This window comes from Guillardia theta (assembly GCF_000315625.1).
Source record: "Guillardia theta CCMP2712 unplaced genomic scaffold GUITHscaffold_56, whole genome shotgun sequence".
NCBI classification, from domain to species: Eukaryota; class Cryptophyceae; order Pyrenomonadales; family Geminigeraceae; genus Guillardia; species Guillardia theta.
The window spans coordinates 348,528-367,722 of NW_005434618.1; the positions used below are offsets into that span (position 1 = coordinate 348,528).

Genomic DNA, 19,195 nt, shown 5'->3' on the forward strand with positions numbered 1-19,195 from the left:
GCTCTACCGTCTGTTTTACTGTGTGTTGAGGGCCGGGAATGTTCCTTGCAGCAAGTTTCTGCCAGTCACCGTGACGGTATGCTGTTATTTCCTTATCGACATCATCATCATCATCATCTCTTCTCCTTCTTCTCCTCTCCTCTCATCCCTTCTTTCCTCATTGCCGCACTTGTCAGTTGCTTGACCATGACCCTGCCGTTACAAATTGTAACGATTCAGGTCAAGCATCTTGTTGGGGTCGACATGGCCGGGCATTGTAGCGACTGCGAGGTAAAAGAGCAGCAGCGATGAGAAGCTTGTTTGCGCTGATGACCATACTGATGCACATGCTTGCTCTGCTCCTCTGCATCATCGCTTGCCTTTGCTGTCTCACGCGAAAGGCAACTGCTTGTCTCTTGACACGACATATTGCAGATCGAGCTCAGCCATGACACTGCAGACACCTCGAAATGCGTAAGACCAGTAGCTGCTTGTTGCAGCCATCTGACTTCAATCTTTCATGCTTCGGGATGAAACGGCGCTCTTGCTTGTGCGGGAGGGACACAGCGGGTAAATATCTGTATTGTTTCAATGAGTTCATTCAGGGATCGGGTGGTTGACATCTGTTCTTTTCAACCTTTGGTAAACAAATTGAATGCACCTTTGACGGGCCGGAATAGCGAGTGAGTATCATCTTGTAAATGCCCTCATGGAACAATCGTTAACATCGCTTTGCATTTTTTTCTGTTGCATTTATACGGCTGCTTAGAATGTAAGAAATAACTAGAAATCATAATCTCAACGATTGATTGGACTGAAATTATTTCTTTCGATTTGTTCTGATTGGATGGCCTGTTGAGGGACTGGATAGGGAGTAAGTGACAATTCAACATGATTCCTGCTACGCGATGGGTTGAATGACTTTTTTTGACGTTCTTGTCGTGGAAACTGTTGCTGGGCCTGGATAGCTTGTAAGTTTCATCTTGAAACTTGCAGTCAGGCATTGGACTGATATTTCGAATTTCAAATCACTTATTTTTCACTTGGATGGGTTTGTTGAGGATAGAATGTAAGTCGCCTTCGCTTCGCTGAAGGATGCAATTGAGAGAAGATACGCTGACATCAGTTTGGCAACCGTTTTGGTTATGCTCGGATGGACTGTTGATGGTGTTGGATAGTACGTAAGTGACAAGTCAAAAATGATTGTCTCTAAGATCTGAGATCCTTTGGACTGACATTTGTGATGCTTCCTGGGTTGTTGCTGGATTTCTGGATTGTTGCTATTGGAGACAGCGAGTCAGTATCATATGCAAGAATGCAGTTCGATCATAAAACTGACGTTTTCCTGGATGTGGCATGTGTTGGCTGCTCTGACGAACTGACTATTGGTCTTGACAGCGAGCGGTAAGTGATGATTGGGAGAGATGCTCTCAGATCGTTGAACTGACTAGTGTTTGGCAAATTTCGATTGTTATGCTTCTTGGATCAATGCAAATCTGGTGTCTATGTAGGTTGTAAGTATCCATGAGAAGTGAAGAAAATCAAAGATCGAGTGGAACTGACATTGTTTTTGCCTTCTCTACCTGTTTTCCTCCTGGGCTATTCACTGGGTCTGGACAGCTTGTGAGTAGCAAATACTGCAATGCCTGTCTGACACCGACTGACTGACGTTTTTATTTATCACATAACTGGATTCGGGGACTGAGCGGAATAGTTTGTGAGCGTCTTGTTGAATAAGCTCTTGTGAGAGACTGACATTGATTCTTCTCTTTCCGTTTGTCTTGCCAACCCATGCACGCACTTGAATTGGCCCATCAGTGCTGTGTAAGCGATTTCTTCATCCTGTGTCTGTCTGCAGACCTGACGTTGCTTGTGTTTGGACATGCTGTCGCACACCTTGTAGAATGTAAGTTTGCGCTCTTATACGATCATCGGTGATTGTTCTACTATCTTGACTGATTGGCTCAGTGTGCCCATGCTCGAGGATGGTCGAAATACGACAAGGTAAACAATCGCTTTAAGGACTGACATATGAAGTGACGGCCGCTGTCAGGAGGCATGTTGCCACTGCAAGACACGACTAGTAGAGAAGAGGGAGGAAGAGCAGCGCAAGCTGAAAGAGCAGGAGGAGCAGCGCAAGCTGAAAGAGCAGGAGGAGCAGCGCAAGCTGAAAGAGCAGGAGGAGCAGCGCAAGCTGAAAGAGCAGGAGGAGCAGCGCAAGCTGAAAGAGCAGGAGGAGCAGCGCAAGCTGAAAGAGCAGGAGGAGCAGCGCAAGCTGAAAGAGCAGGAGGAGCAGCGCAAGCTGAAAGAGCAGGAGGAGCAGCGCAAGCTGAAAGAGCAGGAGGAGCAGCGCAAGCTGAAAGAGCAGGAGGAGCAGCGCAAGCTGAAAGAGCAGGAGGAGCAGCGCAAGCTGAAGGAGCAGGAGGAGCAGCGCAAGCTGAAGGATCTGTTGGCGATGGAATACCCCAAGCTAGAGCATGTGGAGTTGAATCTTGCTGTTGATCGAGCCATCAGAATTCAAGAAAGCACGGACAGGTCGAAGTCTGGCCTGTACTTCATCTTCAAATGCATGGTGAAGGTTGATAACGTGCAAAGAAAAGGGATACTGAAAGCAGCAAAAGATAAAACAAGCGAGGCAAAGCTGCGTCGTGAACTTTTGTTCTACACCAAGATCCATAGGGACAGCAATGCACAAAATTATATCGTCAAGGATATATACATGGAGGAGAAATGGAGTGTGGACGGTTGCTGTGGTTTTCTTGCCATAGTTACAGAGCGAGCAAAGCAATCTCTTGCAGACTGGATTGCTGAGACTGATTTTGAAACACGTCAAGATCACAAACTGGGGATCTGCCGGCAGCTGGGGAGAGTTGTTTCTTACCTACACAAGCAAAATCTGGTATGGCTTGCAGTGAAGCCTACTAACTTTCTCATGTTCAAAAACCACAAGATCAAGGCTGTAGACTTTGATTCTGCAGATATGGTCGGGGCTAATGTGACCCGACGGAGTTTTGCATACAGCGCACCAGAACTGATGTTGAGAGACTCTGTTGCAGCTTCTTTCCTGATGGACGCTTGGTCCTTGGGAATGACCATCTTCGAAGTTTTTACAGCTAGAAGCCTCTGCGCCTTGTTGGGACTGAGCAATGAGGATGACGTAGTACGGTTCTGGAACAACGATGGGAGTGAAAGACTACTACAAGAGAAAGCAGGAGAGGTGTTGTCAAGCTCCAGTACTGACACGAGCCTGAATCATTTACTCTTCGGAAGAGACGGAGTCGGTGGCCTGCTGAGGGTGCAGACTTGCAGACGAAGCTCCGTGCTGCAGAGCATGCAAGATCGATCCCTCTTCACGGACCAAGAAACGGTCGTAGGGATTCACGCCCAGCTGAAAAATATACAACAGACTCTGGAACAAATCAAGGGTCAAGTCAGCCTCCTGCATCCTCTCATCTGCGAGGGGCTTGACGGCATCATCGCTCAGGCTGCAACCAACGACAGAGTGCAGGAACAGTTGAAGAGGCTGAGCATCAGCCTGCAGCAGATACCCGACGTGACCAACGACCGGATTGACTCTGACGACATTCGGAGCTATCTCAAGGAGATCTACAAGGCGGTAAAGGCTTGTTCCACGACATCCTCAGGCAACTCCTCCTTCTGTCTAGAAGACGTCAGTCGCACTCTCAAAGAAGCTCTTGCGCACTGTCAGAACGCGCGCAGCAGAGAGGAGAAGGAGATGCTCAGCAAGGTGCTCGAGCAGACTGCAGCCATGAAGTCTCAGCTGGACAGGGTTGAGAATCACATGACTGACATCAGATCAAACCTCAAGAGGGCAGTCGCGACTAGTCGGTCAGCGGTGGCCTCATTGAATGAGCTCTGTCTGGCAGAGTCTCGTGACAGGTTGGCTCCGTACTTTGTCTGGATCTACCCAGCTGAGCGCAAGAAAAGCCTGTTGAGCCGATTGAACCCGGAGAACTGGGTCTACCAAAGAGTTCACATCCGATTCATCTGTCCTGTCAGTCTACGGATCTGCGAGCAAGGGTTTCAAACTGTGGAGATGAAGAGCTGGTTCAAGCGAGCGCTCCCCTATCTCAAGGCTGCCTTGCTCGTCCTGGAGATCGCTCTCAACGGCGCTGCTGGCAGCATTGGCCTGCCATGCCCGGCCCTCGGAGGTCAGATACCCCGAGAGACGCGCGAGCTGGAAGCGGTGAAGGCTCTCAGCGCCTTCGTGACAGAGGTGGCGGTGAAAGAGCAAGTGGACCTGGAACCCATCGAGAGCTATCTGAGGGGTCGGGGAGGAGGGCAGGGGCTGTTGGAGGCGAGTCGTCGTAGCCTGAGAAGCAGCAACAGAGTTGTGGCAGAGCTGATGGAAACTATTGACAGGTGAAAGGCGCTGTCTGCGATGAAGCTTGTTCTAACAGCATGGCAGGGGATGGGTGGACAAGACCGGGCTCAAGTTCGTGACTGCCGAGGATGGATCTGTGGAGTGGGTACATCCGTCGGTAGCAGAGAACTTCAGGAGAGACGGAAGGAGGATGTTCTCTCCGCTACAAGCTCCTTCCGTAGCTCCGCCTTGATCGACATCTCGATCTTGAGCTCCTCCTTGTTGCAGCTGCTCGCCATCAACGCTGCATTCGCGTTCCTGCTTCTGCTGTTCTCGTCCTTCATCCCTCTGAGGCAGCCCGATCTGCCCTATCACGGCCCCCTGCAGAATTCCATGATAACCCGCTTTCACACGGCAGCCCGTGTGAAAGCTTAGTGAGATAGAGAAAAGGTTATTGAAACTCCTTGCCGAGCAACTGATATTGAAACACACGTCATCAAGATGATAACGTAGCTTGCAACCGTCGAACACCGTTCAACGGTTGCAAGCTCTTCAAGCTCTGAAACCTACCTGTGAGCTCCAACTTGACCGTCCTGTCAAAGACCTTCCCCACCCTCCGGGTCAGAGTTTCTTGATGTGCTTTTGCTTGCCGCTCAAGGTTGTTCCAGGGACACTGCGAAACGACAGTGCAAGCCCTGCACCAACTTGCAACGCACCTCCTCCTCATCCTCCCGCCTGTCTCCGCACCAGGGCCTCCGCCGTGGAGTCTATGCACACCAGCCCACTGCAAGTAAAGCCATTAGGTTATGAGCTGAAGTCCAGCTGACTCATTGAGTCACTCAATGCAGCTTGTCAAAGGTTGCCAAAGCGCAACACTGAAACAAAGTTAAGCCAAGTTTACTTCCGAAGATACGGTCAGGCTGCTTGGCATCCCAGTCACAGGGTTTTAAATTGAGTCAAGTGTAAGTTGGGCCCGGCCCCGGCCCGACGGCCCGACACCCGGCCGGGTCGAGTCACTGAGTCAAGTTCAAAGACTCGCACCGTGGCACTGAGAGCACAGTGACCGCCGTCCGATCCCCGGGCCCCGGCCCGGGACGGTAACCAGCCTCGGAACGTTACAAGCCGTTGTACCTTTCTTTCCGTTGATACCAACCGTTGCGTTTTTGAAGCTCTCTTCCATGCTCAAGCTTCTCCTCGCTCTCTTCCATGCACGAGCTTCTCCTCGCTCTCTTCCATGCACGAGCTTCTCCTCGCTCTCTTCCATGCTCAAGCTTCTCCTCGCTCTCTTCCATGCACAAGCTTCTCCTCGCTCTCTTCCATGCACAAGCTTCTCCTCGCTCTCTTCCATGCACAAGCTTCTCCTCGCTCTCTTCCATGCACAAGCTTCTCCTCGCTCTCTTCCATGCACAAGCTTCTCCTCGCTCTCTTCCATGCTCAAGCTTCTCCTCGCTCTCTTCCATGCACAAGCTTCTCCTCGCTCTCTTCCATGCACAAGCTTCTCCTCGCTCTCTTCCACGCACAAGCTTCTCCTCGCTCTCTTCCATGCACAAGCTTCTCCTCGCTCTCTTCCACGCACAAGCTTCTCCTCGCTCTCTTCCATGCACAAGCTTCTCCTCGCTCGATTGTCTCGAGTATTTCATGAAATCTGCGTCAGCCTGATATTTCTTTGCTTCAGATGAAAGTTGCTCTTTCCGACGTGACCAACGAAAGTTCACATGAAGTTCCTGCACAGACAGGTTCGAATACTTCCTCTGACTCCGATTGGTTTCCTCTATTGCTCAACTCATTTCTTGCTCAAAAGTGATTGTTGATGGCCTTTTTGAAAGGTGCAAAACATAGCGAGCTGAAGACAACCACCAAGTCATCGAAGACGAGAGTATCTAACCCAATAATCTCAAAAGAAGTAGTTGTTGGTCAGGATTGCCTCCCTTCAGGTATTCTATCAGCAATGAACTGAATTCCCCTGACTGCCTTACAGTTGGCTTGAGCGTCAGGGTCAGAGCAAGTCACAGCAAGCATCATATCCAGGAGACCGGCAATGGCATCGGAACCATCACGGAAGTTCTTGATGAGGGGAAGTCCTGCAAGGTGCGATGGGAGTACACGAAGAAGGAGGCAACGTACTGCACTGAGGCCAGCAACTCCCTCCTAGTGCGCGAGCGACCAACCGATCCTAACCATGGGCTGGGAGACGCCACCATTGCAACTCCCTTCCTCACTCTCCATCAGCCCAGAGTCAGCGAGGAGGGAGCTGTCTGCATCAGCTCCGCTCCCACGCCCTGCGTCATCACAACGAACCACATCACCAGCAGCAACCCGCCTGACAACGGGATCTCTCAGTTCAAGCTAGGCATGAACTACCTGCAAGGTAAGGGAGTGGAGATGGATGCGGCAAAGGCGGTGGCCTGCTTCTTCAAGGCTGGGGAGCTGGGAGAGAAGAACGCGTTGTTCAACCTCGGGGTCTGCTACAGTCAAGGCATCGGGGTCGAAGAAGACCTAGTGAAAGCCTTTGAAAACTTCAAGAAGTCTGCAGACCTCAAAGACATGAAGGCTGAGCTTCAAGTAGGTATCTGCTACATGGTGGGCAAGGGAACGGAGGTGGACGAGGAGCAGGCCGTGGCCTACTTCAGAAGAGCCGCTGAGCAGGGGGATGCCACCGCTCAGTACAACATGGGAGTGTGCAACGGGAAGGGACGAGGCGTGAAGAAGAGCCTGGAGGAGGCAGCTCGCTGGTACAGGAAGGCAGCGGAGCAAGGAGACAGCATGGCTCAGTTCAGGCTCGCTCTATGCCTGGCAACGGGCAAGGGAGTGGCCAAGGACTTCCCAGAGGCCATCAGGTGGTACGAGAAGGCGGCGGAGCAGGAGCATGGGGGAGCTCTCTTCAACCTCGGGGTCTGCTATGCACAAGGGGATGGGGTTGAGCAGGACCACACCAAGGCCGTCTCCTACTACAGGAAGGCCGCTGACCTCGGGGTTGTGCATGCTCAGCACAACCTGGGGCTCTGCCTCCTCACTGGGCAGGGCGCGGAGCCGAGCCCCGAGGAGGCGCTACTTTGGTACCTGAAGGCTGCGAAGCAGGGAGACGCTAAGGCTCAGTTTGCCGCTGGCGTCTGCTATGAGAGCGGGCAGGGAGTGGACAAGGACGTTGACATGGCGATGTCGCTGTACGAGCAGGCGGTCAAGGCCGGGAACGCCAAGGCCATGGTGGCCCTGGGGCTCTGCTACAAGAACGGAGTCTGCGGGAAGCCGGAGAGAAGCAGGGCGACCTTGCTGTTCCAGCAGGCTGCGAAGTTGGGGAACCACCGGGGGATGTTCCACCTGGGGATGAGCTACCTGAACGCGGAGGCGGCACCTGAAGGGAAAGAGGACGAGGGGAAGGCGATGGAGTGGCTGAGAGCAGCGGAGAAGAAGGTTGAGGACCCGGTCGCTTCCGCTGCTGCTGACGCATCAGCAGGGGAGCAAGGAGGCGACGAAGCAGCTCGAGGCGATGAAGCGCAGGGAGGAGGAGAAGCGTAGGAAGCGCCCGCGATCTCCCGAGATGTGCTGGAGGAGGGGAGGCGGTTCCGACCCGCTGACTTGCCTGCAGAGAGAGCAAGGAGGAGGTGCCAGCGGTTGGCCCGGCCTTCGTCGAGAGCTCACAGCTCTTCGAGGTTCTGCTCTACCTCTCCTCCTCCCATCCTCGGCCTGCTCTCCCTTCCTCCTGGCGCCAACCTGCTCTCCTCTCCTCTCCTCTCCTCTCCTCTCCTCTCCTCTCCTCTCCTCTCCTCTCCTCTCCTCTTCTCCTCCCACTTTCCATGGCTGAGTTGGTCGTAGCCGGCCCCAGACAAATGCTTCTCTCCTCCTCCAGTCGACAAGGGCGACTTTTCCTTCGCCTCTAGGATGAGCACAGCTCCTTGCGCTGGACCTCCGCCGCGGGTATGAGGAGAGAGGAGCGAGGAGGCGGAAGTCGAGCTGACGTGGGGGTGTAGGAGAGGAAAGGAGACACTCGCTCCTCTAAGAAGGCGAAACGCAAGCAGCCAGAGACTGAGGATCCAGAAACGTGAGTGAACTGCTGCTGCTGCTGCTGTTCCCCTCTCCCCATATCTTCATCCTTCGTCTCTACCGAGGACCGTAGCTGAAATCCCCTACAGCCCAGCTCGCATTCGATGCAGTGTCACTGCCCTGTTCAAGAAGAAGAGGAAGTGAAGGATGAGGTCTCAACTGACGGGAGGAACAGAAACGGGTAGGCAACGAGCGAGAGAGACTGACAAACTGACAAAATGAGAGCGGCAAATAAAATTTCTCTGCATTCCTCCTGCCTCCCTCCCTCCCTCCCTCCCTCCCTCTTCCTGACTCTTCCTCTCTCTGCCCATCCCAGCAGCTGAAACTTTGGTGGGATGCCGGAGCCCCAGTGTTTCCCACATGAGCTCCTGAAGGAGCTGAAGAGAACACGTGAGGAGTAGTGGGGAGCAAGGGGAAAGAAAGACAGGAAGAGCCTTGTGAAGACACAGAGAGGAAGGAGGACGAGTGGGTGGAGGGTGGAGGGAGGAGGGAGGAGGGAGGAGGGAGGAGGGAGGAGGGGGGAGGGGTGAGAGGGAGTAGGGAGGAGGGAGTTGGGAGAGGGAGGAGGGAGGAGGGGGGAAGGAGGAAAGGGATTCTTACACGCAGTCCGGGTTCCCTGTGCTGCTCATGTCGACCTCGAAAGTCTTGAAGTTGAGGTACTGGTGTCCGTTGCGATCCTTGGGGAGCTGATGAAGGCATGAGATCAGGAAGAAGAAGACACTGTCGTACACAACAACGACAGTAGAGGGTGGGTCGGAGGAATGGTGGTTGTAGTGGTTCTGAGGGAAGAGGAGGAGGTGAGAGGAGGAGAAGGAAGAGGACGACGACGACGGGGATCATTCTCGCCTGCACGGTGATCATCTTGGGTGGGCAGGAGTTGAAGGCCGTGCTTCCAAGGACTGAGCAGGGACCTTGTGCTGCGAGATTCCCACTTGCCACGACATTCTCGTGGTGCTGCATGGTAGCGACCGACCAGTTCTCCAGCTCTTTGGTCTTGTCCACGAGCTTGACCCTCCCCCTCTCGTCCACCTTATCCCACACGTTCTGCTCTATGGCGCGGGCGAGGAAGCTGTCGACTACCCGCTGGAGATGCGGGGTGAGGGGGAGGAGACGAAAGGTGATGAAGGGGAAGAGGCGAGAGGAGCAGCGGAAGAGGTCATCAAGGTAGAAGAGGAGAGTTCGGAGGAAAGGAGGACAAGCAGGAGTAGGAGGACGACAACAAGGAAGGAGGAAGGAAGGCAAGGTGCAGGAGGGGCGAAGAGGATGAGAGGAAGAGCAGCCGGAGGACGAGGAGAGGAGGGGCAGAGAAGGGAGGAGATGGAGGACGAGGACGAGGAGGGGCAGAGGAGGGTGTAAGTCAGACAACCTGGTGCTTCTCTCTGGAGGCTCGCTCCTGGACTCTCTCCTCGGGGTTGGGACGGCGGTACTTGCTCTTGCCGTCGCTCCTTGCCATGAGGACGTCAGCAATCGCCTTGTTTTTCTGCACGGCCCGCAGCACGAAGTCCCTGTTCTTCCTTTGCAGGACTTTCTGAATGTACTTGCCCGTCACCGGATCCCTCAGGTGCTCGTCGAAGTAGAGTTCTGACTCTTCCGGCTTCCCGTCCTGCAAGAGGAGACGAAAATCAGACTCCCCTCTTCCTTGCGATGTCTACCCTCATTCCTTCGAGCATTCCGCCTCTCTTCTCCCTCTACGCCCCCATTCCTCTTCCTCTTCCTCCTCCTCCTCCTCAGACGATCCCTACTTCACCCCTCCTCCCTCCTCACCTCCCCTTCCTTGTGTGCATCCTCTGCATCCTCGGTCAACTTCTTCATCATTTCCGTCCACGTCTTGCCCAAGTCGGCGATCATCTCCTGAAATACTGTCGGGCGAGCTTTGGGTTTGTTCTTCCCCAGCGTTCGCTTCTGCAGCTCGTAGTCTTTCTGCAGCTGCTGCAGCTCCTCCGCCTCCTTCCCCAATCCTGCAAGGATGAGTTGAGCATAGGATGGTGTGAAGGAGCACGCGGAGCAGAGTGGAGGAAAGGAATGAGTGGAGGAGGATGCATAAGGGGGATGAGGATGGGATAGAATGGCGATACAGATCGGGCAGCAGACAAGAAGCAAAGGCAGAACGGTGAGAGTGGGAGCGCATGGAACGTGAGGATGGTTCCCACGACAGAGGAAATGATGGAGTAAGGCAGTAGAGAAGGAGCAAGGGGATCGAAGAGTTCCCACTCAAGTCAAGCTTGTTGATGAGATCCAATTTCGCCCGAAGCTTCGACTTGTCCATCGACTTTCCCTTGATCAACTCCATCACACATTCATCATCCTTCCCCTCCTTCTCACCGATTCCTGCAGGAACGATTGTGTATTGTCCTAGCAGAACTTGGTCACCTACCCATCTCCTCACCTCTACTTCCTCTGCACCTTCTCTTTGGCAAGTTTCTGCGGCCAAGGTCAAAGGAGTCACGAGTTTGCCTGACGCTGTCACCTTCATCAGCTCCGACTTCGCTGAGATTCGATCCTGCAGCGGCTTGGCTTCGCCAGCTCGTTGAGCAAGAGCTTGTTCATTCCGTCTGACAACGGTCTGTGTCACAGAGGAGGGAAGGGAGCAGAGCAGAGCAGAGCAGAGCAGAGCAGAGCAGAGCAGAGCAGAGCAGAGCAGAGCAGAGCAGAGCAGAGCAGAGCAGAGCAGAGCAGAGCACGGGTCGGATATTCTTGCCTGAAAAGAGAAGTCCCAGTGACCGGATCTCGCACCTTTAGCAGAAGGGATCAGAGTTGCTTCTCCTTTGCTCTTGTAAACTTACATCCACATTCGCAAACTGAGTTCGACCATATTCGAAAGCGACTCCCTGACTCTTCCCCTGCGTCTCCTTTCAATCCCTCCCCTGTCAACTCCCTTCACTCCTCAGTCACCTTGCGGCGATCAAAACTTTGACCGAAGGATTGCATGGGTCTGCGTGGGAGGTTTACCAATAAAGAGTATCTTCCCATCAAAATACTTGAGTTGATCGCTCAAAGGAAATTTCTTGCCCTCTACGATGTACTCCGTCTACCACCATGTCAGTTCGGCCCCCACAAGAAGCCTTCATTACGCATTGTTGCGCTTGAGTAGCCTCGACGACTGTCGGGAAGATGTCGAAGAGAGGGTCCCATATGTAGCTTTGATCGCATCATCAAAGATGTAAATGAGGCGTCTGAATGACGGACGTCAGACAGGGAGAGGCGACGAAGAGCTTGTTCTGACCTGGTCACCTTTCCAACAGCTTCGGCTCTTCTGGATCCTGTTTTCAACAACGCATCAGAGAGATTCCTAGCGGTCTATTCCAATATCACTAGCTTCGACGTCGATGCACCTCCCGCTCCACTGTCAGGAATGCTGAAGTAACTGAGGTGAGCAGAAAGGCGACAAGTGAATGTGTCTTCACTCTAAGTCCTTGGGCCTTCGCTTAGGCGTGTATCCTCCTTCCTACATTCGCAGCTCAGACCGCAATGCCGATCAGACCCCATGTAGCTTACGCGGAAAGGCCAACCAAGGAGCTTCCCGATCTCATGGACGTTCGTCTTGTGCTTCAGCTGATATGACAGGAGATGTCACACGGCTCGTCAATCAAACAATGCAACCGTCTCTCACGTTCTCTTCGATTTCTTTCCTTGTTGCCCTGTCATACCATGCCACTCTCCTCTCGTAATCGAGCTTGCAGTCATAAATGTCATGGGGACGTCTCCCTTGACCTCTATCAAACGCTCACCACTTCCAAGTCAGAGTTGGCGATCTTCTCGTGCTCGTCGTACCACCCAACTGCACAAGGTGCTCAGTCACAAGATATGCCGATGGACAAGTCAGAAGTCTCCTCACAGGGCTGCCATGTCGGCGCATCTGCGCAACAAACTCAGTACCATCACCATGGGAGCGCAAGGCACGCTGCTGCGACATCCCCATCCACCTCATCCTCCATCCCCCGCCATGGCGCTGACCTTGAGGCCTCCTGAGCTTCTTCGCTGCTTCATAGCGGCTGTAGGAGGAGGGACCAGGCCCTCCCTCAGCCGCCGTGAAGGCCCCGATCGGCATACCGCCGCCTCCTCAGGTTGACTAGCAGAAAAAAAACTCTTCTTTTACATTTTTTTTTGTTCTCCTCCTTTTACAGTTGTTTTGTTTCCCCACATTTGTTTTTACATTCGAGAAGCATTCCCTGCGAAATGAAGAACGAGGAGGAAACGAGCGGGAATGGGAGGAGAAGAACCAGGAGAAAGATCAAAGCAGGAGGATTATGAGAGTGAAGTGCTGATTCATGGACGCAAAATGATAGCCCGGTTGATAGAAGGGAGGAGTGGGAGACAGAGTGCCATGTAGTTCTCAAGACATGATAATCAAGGCTGCACAGAGTATTGATAAGGATAGGAGCCAGTGTGTATGAAAGATAAATACCTACAGCGTCAAATAGCACGAGGTCTTTTGATAGTCACCCGGGATGGGCGAGAGTTGTGAAATTCTTCCGTCTGCTTCCAATAATGCTTCCTCAGGGGCTGCTGACGGCTCGCGGACCAGGGGGGCAGCGAATGTATGAATCCTTCCTTCTTCAACCGGAGAAAGAGAGACGCAGAGCAAGAGAAGCTCAAGAAGAAATGGCAGATCGATGAGGACAGCGATGAGGAAGACTCCCTGGACCCGTCGGAAACCCTCACGTGCTGTACCTGCCGAGGAGAACCTGACCTGCGGTGCAACGACTGTTGCTCCTACTTCTGTTCGCAGCACTTCGTGGAGAGTCACCCGCTGGACGTGGACGATGGAGGGAGGGAGGTTGAGTCGGTCAAGAGCAAGCACAGGTTCCGTGTCCTCGTGGGAGTGCTCGAGAGCAAGTTCGACGACATGCCTGTTGGGTGGAGGGTGGATGACGAGCTTTCCCGGTTTGAGCAAGCGAAGCTAAGGGCGGAAAGGAAGAGGAAGCGAGAGGAGGAGGAGGAGGAGGAGGAGAGGAAGAAAAGGAGGAGGAGGAGGAGGAGAAGAGGAAGGAGGAGGAGGAGGAGGAGAGGCGGAGGCAAGAGGAGGAAGAAAGCAGAAGCAGGCCACCGCGAGCAATTCTCAGTCTGAACTCGATCAGCTGGACAGCATGAGGGACCCTGACGATATCTTCAGGGTGGTGATAGTAGCCAACATCTCCTTCGAGGTAGGAGAGGAGGAGGTTCGAACCTTCCTCGCCAGAGCTGGCAACATCACCGACTTTCAGTTCATCAAGCACGGCGACGCCGCCAAGAAGCCCAACATGCTCCACAACGGCTCTGCTCGTGTCCAGTTCGAGTCCGTCAAGGGCGCTGCCTGCGCGCTGGGCCTGCACGGGCTTGACTTGCATGGGCGCCCGCTGCGGGTGCTGACCGTCGGGCAGTCGATGAACGGGGGAGGCGGCTCGTCGTCGCGGTCGGTCCCGTACAAGGTGAAGATGTGCCAGCACTTGCTCAACGGCCAGTGCCGCAAGGGCACGAGCTGCAGCTTCGCACATCATCCGCAGGAGCTGCCGGGAGGAGGGAAAGTTCATGTGCCTCCGAGCGCGCCGGGACAGAAGCACGGGGTTGACGGAGGCTTCCGATGGTGAGCGAGGGGAGGGAGGAGGGATGGTGAGGTCCAATTAAAAGTCGTGATGTCGTTCTTGCAGGTCGTGAAGGATGCGGGGGGAGGATGAGGAGGAGGAGGAGGGAGGGGGGCGGGGGGGGGGGAGGAGGTGGGGGCGGGGCTACACTGAAGGAGAGCAGGAGGGGGGGAAGGCAGGTGTGTAAAACCGTATCTGATTTAATATACAAGTTGGGAGTTACAAACGGAAAGTCTCGACGTGGACGCTGAAGCCATTCTCGCTGCAGGAGGAAATAAGAGAGAGGAGGTGCAGGAGGAAATAAGAGAGAGGAGGTGGCGATGACAGGAGAAGAAAGGAGGAGGAGAGAAAGCAGAGAAGGGCGAGGACGGGGGCGAGGACGGAAGGCAGATATTGAACAAGGATGGGAAGGAGAGGGAGGGAGAGGAGGGAGGGATAGAAGAGGAGAGGGAGGTGGTCATAAGGCTGGGAGGTTGAGACGACATGCTGACCTTGCGCGAGCTGAGGCCTCTCGAGTAAGACCAGTGGGCCGCAGAGAAGAGCCTGAGAGACAATGAGCGAGACGAGGAGAGAGGTAGAGAGACGAGGAGAGAGGTAGAGAGACGAGCAGAGAGGTAGAGAGACGAGGAGAGAGGTAGAGAGACGAGGAGAGAGGTAGAGAGACGAGGAGAGAGGTAGAGAGACGAGGAGAGAGGTAGAGAGACGAGAAGAGAGGTAGAGAGACGAGAAGAGAGGTAGAGAGACGAGGAGAGAGGTAGAGAGACGAGGAGAGAGGTAGAGAGACGAGGAGAGAGGTAGAGAGGGATGTTGAGCATAGTTCTTACCGCCTTGTCTCCCATACTTTCCTGAGCAGCGATGCGGATGAGCTCGGAGAGCTGAGGTCTGAGAGATGTCAGGAGGAGGCGAGGAGAGCGTCGGGTGCGATTGACCTGCCGAGGGTGAAGGGGATCTTGACAAGCTGATAAGAAGCTGCGAGTGAGAGACGATGAACAAGACAAGGAGAGACGAGAGACAAGAAGCTGGAGGGAGGGAAGGGGGGAGGGATGGAGGGAGAGAGGGAGGAGAGAAGAGGCGAGAACAGGAAAAGCGAGAGAGAGGGAGAAGAACTATGGGAAGGAGGGAGACGAGAGGAGGTAGGGAGAGGATGAGCAGGAGCGGAAAAGGGAAGGAAAAGAGGGAGAGTAGGAATGAGAGCAGTATACCACTTGCGACTTTTGCGTGACATAGAGGTGTAGCTTCAGCTGAAAGTCCGTGCTGATGCGAAAGTTACACAACAAACAGGAGACAGAGGCGGAAGGAGGAGCTGCAGGAGCAGGAGCAGATGTAGGAGCCGAGGAGGGAGCAGGACCAGCACCAGAGAAGGAGCAGAGGAGGAGGAGAGAGGAGGAGGAGAGAGGAGAAGTGGGAGCAAGAGAAAGGGTTGACCTCACCTCATCATCTGTGTCTGCATGAACGCATGCTCGAGCAACTCCTGTAGGTTCCCCTCGTCAGCTCCTCCCACTCCCCGTCAGCTCACCTGAAACCACAGCAGGTGCGCGGAAGATTGAACGATCCAGATCAGACGCAGGGACCTGGGGGAGGAAGGGAGGGAAGGAAGGAGAGGGAGAGGGAGGGAGGGAGGGAGGGAAGGAGGTGGGGGACGGGGACGGGGACGGGGAGGGAGGGAGGGAGGGAGGGAGGGAGGGAGGGAGTTTGCATAGGCAGAGAGGAGGAGGAGAAGAGAGGAGAGGAGAGGTAGAGGCAGAGGAGGAGAGTGAAGGAGCATGTCATGCCAAGAGGATAGGAAGGCAATCTCAATCACCTCAATGCTGGCAGCTCAGACTTCCTTCTCTCCGGACTCAACGCCATCTCCTGCAGGCACGTCAGAGGAGAGGAGAGGAGAGGAGAGGAGAGGAGAGGAGAGGAGAGGAGAGGAGAGGAGAGGAGAGGAGAGGAGAGGATAGCACATAGACAATGACACAACAGGAAGGGCAGGTCGTGTAATCCTCACCAGCACGGGCATCATCGGAGTGATTCCAATGCCTCCCGCGATCATCAAGACCTTCAGCACTCTCATGACCTGTCCTCCTATCCTTTCCTTCCCTTCCCTTCCCTCCCCTTTCCTTCCCTTCCCTCCCCTTCCCTTCCCTTCCCTCGTTTCCCCCCCTCCCTCCCCCTGCCTCTTCTTATTCTCCTCACATGTTGAAACTCCGCAAGCTTCAAGCTCATGTGACCTGTAGCTTCGTTATCACACGTCTCACTTGTACAGGATGATGGAGATGGCAGTGATGATGATGATGGCGAATGATGGTGATGTAGCAAGACAATCTGGTTGATCATGACAGCAAGCACTCACCGTACGGTCCCTCCAGTCTCACTCGAATGTCTGAACCCTGACAAACACAAGTCCAATCAGCATCCCGTCCTGCCCTCCTCCTCTTCTACTCCCAGCTTCTCCTCCCTCCCCGAGATCGTCTCGTTCACCTTGTTCTTGGCAGCTTCCAGAAGCCTCTGAGTCCATGTCTTGGGACCCATGCTCTGACAAAGAGTTTCAGGATGCGACGAGGCAGAGCAGCGAGAAGAAAGGAAGGGGAAGTAGGAGCAGAGGAGAGGGAGTGACAAGACAGAGCGAGAGGCAGCGGAGAGAAGGGAGAGGGGAAGAGAAGAAAGAAGGAGGAGGGCAAGAGAAGTAAGGAAAGGTACGCGGATGAGGGTAGAGAAGAACAAGGTAGAAGGAGGAAAGGACGAAGGGAGTGAAGTATAGGCAGATCAATCACCTTGATATGCACTTGGATGCCCACAGGCTTAGAACCGAGGTCCTGAGACAGAGTGAGTGGAGCAGAGAACAAGGCAAGGACAACAGGCGGAGGAGAGGAGAGGAGAGGAGAGGAGAAGAGGGGAGAGGAGAGGGGAGGGGAGGGGAGGGAAGGCGAGGAGAGGCAGTCTGTGCTCCGTGCTTACCATCCCTTCCAACGTTCCGTCCGCCATCTGAAGAACACAGAAAGACAAGGTTGAGTAAGATGTAGGGAAGTAGAAGGACAAGGTGAAAAAGGATCAGACGTAGCACAAAGCACAAGGAGAACGCAGTGGTGGTGGTGGTAATGGTGCAGGAGGAGCAGGAGAGGAGAGCGACAGAGCTCCATGTGGGAAAGAAGGACTTGCCTGCGACATCTCCTGCTCCTTTGATCGCTCGCGCAGGAAGCTAGAGGAACGTGTGAGAAACATGCTTGAGGAGGAGCAAGGGAGATACCCCGACACTGAGAAGGGATGGAGTGCAGAAGGGTTGGCTGCAACAAGAAGCAGAGAGCAAGAGGTGAGTCGAGATGATCTCCTCGACTCTCTGCACCTGAGATGTCCGAGCAGGCGATGCTGACGAACGACCCGATGGCCCGCGCTCCCCTGCACCAAGACATCAAGAGGAGAGAAGCAGAAGGAGAAGGAGCCGGACGATAAAGGTGACAAGCGCTTGAGCGAAGGAAGAGGACAGGGAGGATGGGAGGCGAGGGGCGGGGAGCAAGAGGAGGAGGAGGAAGCCGGGGAGTCTGGGAGATAGGCCGAGATATGCATCAAGGCAAGAGAACAAGACAAGAAAGAAAGCAAGGACGATATGCCTTACTTGTTCCACAGTCTTTCTGCAACGGCGGGACAGACGATTTTGAGATTGACGACGTCTTCGTCGTATACCTAGAGATAAACGATGAGAGGGATGATGAAGACACGGCAGGTGAAGCCAAGAGGAAGCGAGAGAGTGTGACAGGGAGGAAGACGAAGGGAAGGGGGGGTGGAGGGAGGGGCAGAGGAAGAGACAGAGGAGGGAGAGAAGCGGAGGGAGACGGCAACAGACAAGAGCATGTCAGTTCATCTTCTCCGAGCCCTCACCTTCACTTCCTGCACCTTCACGTTGATCATCCACTGGTACATCCTGCTCACGGCAAGTCAGAAGCAGGGAGAGGGACGGGGCGATGATGCCTCAGCAGGAAGTCGAAGACGAACAGAGCCAAAGGAGGGATGAGATGTACTACAGTGTCGGTAGCATGCAGCACTGCAAGGACCAGCACCTGCTCCCCCCTTGTCATCTCCTGCTCCTCCTTTCCTCCCCCTCCCCCTGCCCGGCCTCTTCTGGATTATCTCTATCTCTTCTTCTTTCTTGTCTTCCTCCATTTTCCTCTCGCAACGTCCTCAAGCTGTTGTCCTCCTCCTCCCTCATTCTCTTCCTCCTGCTCCTGATTCTCACCGGGAAGGCGAGCAAGTGAACGGCCATGAAGAGGTCGTACGCTGACCTCCTGACAGGCTCGAGCGCGAACAGAACAATGAGCAGCATGCCGATCTGCAAGACGTCAGCTGAGAGTCTACGAGCAGACCAAACCTACCCCAGCAAGCATTCCGAACAAGTTGCCAAAGCCTGCGAAACAATGAGTAAGAGAATCGTGAGGATATGACTGGGAGAGGCAAGCCGAGAAGAGGAGAGGAGAAGAGAGAAGGTAAGCCGAGAAGAGGAGAGGAGAGGAGAGGAGAGGCAAGCCGAGAAGAGGAGAGGAGAGGAGAGGAGAGGAGAGGAGAGGAGAGGAGAGGAGAGGAGAGGAGAGGAGAGGAGAGGAGAGGCAAGCCGAGAAGAGGAGAGGAGAGGAGAGGAGAGGAGAGGAGAGGAGAGGAGAGGAGAGGAGAGGAGAGGAGAGGAGATAACACAAGACAGCAGAAGCTAGAAATAGAAGGAAGCGCATTACCCCACAACGTGTCTGTGACAGTGAACATCTGCAGGAAGCCGTACTGCTCGACGCGTCAGCTCTCGCTCAAGTCAACAGAATGCCGGGACTCACTTGCGCGGACATCAAGATCAGATGGATGATCATCACGACGAACGTCACTCGCGAGACAATACGATGATACTTGATCAGCCGCTCGAAGGAGATTCCTGCAGTACAGCTCAATATTGCCCCCCTCTACAGTCCCCTCCTCCTCTTCAATCTCCTCGTCTTGCCTCGCTCTCACCGATCAAGGAAGGCCACAGAGAGTGTCGAGTCGGCAAGAACAAGGTGAGGGCAAGGTTGTACTGCAGCAGGCGACCAAACGCCCTGGCGACCGTCTCAGCGGTCGCACGGGAGAAGAGAGGTGGAGCTGAGAAAGAAGGAAGAATAGGACGAGGAGGACAGGTGGATGATAGGAGGAGGGGTAGCTGGGGAGGGGGGCGGTATTGAGCTGTACTGCAGGAATCTCCTTCGAGCGGATGATAGAGTATGATCGTCTGGAGCCGTGCGGGAAGAAGAGAGGAACGACCAGCCACCACGGGCATCGGAGGGATGCACGTGGTCTT

At 54.3% G+C, this 19,195-nt stretch overlaps 5 protein-coding genes across 5 annotated transcripts in view; 3 read left to right on the plus strand and 2 right to left on the minus strand.

Annotated features, from left to right (window-relative positions):
- Positions 1-1,770: 1,770 nt before the first annotated feature.
- Positions 1,771-4,738, plus strand: GUITHDRAFT_141669 (hypothetical protein; the record flags this gene model as incomplete). The annotated part of the gene is made up of 5 exons (XM_005828855.1): positions 1,771-1,885; positions 1,948-1,983; positions 2,067-4,362; positions 4,409-4,481; positions 4,592-4,738. The coding sequence occupies 5 exons, from the start codon at positions 1,771-1,773 to the stop codon at positions 4,736-4,738; spliced, it is 2,667 nt and encodes an 888-aa protein (XP_005828912.1).
- Positions 4,739-6,685: 1,947 nt separating this feature from the next.
- GUITHDRAFT_158179 (hypothetical protein) lies at positions 6,686-8,350 on the plus strand (the record flags this gene model as incomplete). The annotated part of the gene is made up of 2 exons (XM_005828856.1): positions 6,686-7,507; positions 8,324-8,350. The coding sequence occupies 2 exons, from the start codon at positions 6,686-6,688 to the stop codon at positions 8,348-8,350; spliced, it is 849 nt and encodes a 282-aa protein (XP_005828913.1).
- A 590-nt stretch (positions 8,351-8,940) lies between these two features.
- GUITHDRAFT_112070 (hypothetical protein) lies at positions 8,941-12,392 on the minus strand (the record flags this gene model as incomplete). Its single annotated transcript, XM_005828857.1, has 19 exons — positions 8,941-9,030; positions 9,197-9,427; positions 9,711-9,947; positions 10,109-10,302; positions 10,556-10,619; positions 10,667-10,696; positions 10,748-10,765; positions 10,812-10,907; positions 11,066-11,077; positions 11,128-11,184; positions 11,237-11,276; positions 11,416-11,517; positions 11,576-11,604; positions 11,657-11,699; positions 11,749-11,789; positions 11,840-11,896; positions 11,955-12,017; positions 12,073-12,122; positions 12,227-12,392. The coding sequence occupies 19 exons, from the start codon at positions 12,390-12,392 to the stop codon at positions 8,941-8,943; spliced, it is 1,620 nt and encodes a 539-aa protein (XP_005828914.1).
- A 492-nt stretch (positions 12,393-12,884) lies between these two features.
- Positions 12,885-13,911, plus strand: GUITHDRAFT_141672 (hypothetical protein; the record flags this gene model as incomplete). The annotated part of the gene is made up of 2 exons (XM_005828858.1): positions 12,885-13,228; positions 13,458-13,911. 2 exons carry the CDS (start codon positions 12,885-12,887, stop codon positions 13,909-13,911), a joined length of 798 nt encoding a protein of 265 aa, XP_005828915.1.
- Positions 13,912-14,124: 213 nt separating this feature from the next.
- Positions 14,125-19,195, minus strand: part of GUITHDRAFT_141673 (hypothetical protein) — a gene marked incomplete at both ends in the record, with an annotated part of 7,044 nt that continues 1,973 nt past the window's right edge. The window contains 23 exons of the mRNA XM_005828859.1: positions 14,125-14,167; positions 14,397-14,448; positions 14,747-14,787; positions 14,835-14,863; positions 15,108-15,159; positions 15,336-15,376; positions 15,422-15,476; positions 15,707-15,756; positions 15,896-16,118; positions 16,146-16,212; positions 16,241-16,277; positions 16,369-16,422; positions 16,662-16,703; positions 16,846-16,872; positions 17,043-17,086; positions 17,231-17,283; positions 17,501-17,568; positions 17,764-17,806; positions 18,165-18,211; positions 18,255-18,286; positions 18,609-18,651; positions 18,702-18,796; positions 18,874-18,999. Coding sequence (XP_005828916.1) covers positions 14,125-14,167; positions 14,397-14,448; positions 14,747-14,787; positions 14,835-14,863; positions 15,108-15,159; positions 15,336-15,376; positions 15,422-15,476; positions 15,707-15,756; positions 15,896-16,118; positions 16,146-16,212; positions 16,241-16,277; positions 16,369-16,422; positions 16,662-16,703; positions 16,846-16,872; positions 17,043-17,086; positions 17,231-17,283; positions 17,501-17,568; positions 17,764-17,806; positions 18,165-18,211; positions 18,255-18,286; positions 18,609-18,651; positions 18,702-18,796; positions 18,874-18,999 — 1,364 coding nt within the window. The remainder of the gene's footprint in view (positions 14,168-14,396; positions 14,449-14,746; positions 14,788-14,834; positions 14,864-15,107; positions 15,160-15,335; positions 15,377-15,421; positions 15,477-15,706; positions 15,757-15,895; positions 16,119-16,145; positions 16,213-16,240; positions 16,278-16,368; positions 16,423-16,661; positions 16,704-16,845; positions 16,873-17,042; positions 17,087-17,230; positions 17,284-17,500; positions 17,569-17,763; positions 17,807-18,164; positions 18,212-18,254; positions 18,287-18,608; positions 18,652-18,701; positions 18,797-18,873; positions 19,000-19,195) is intronic.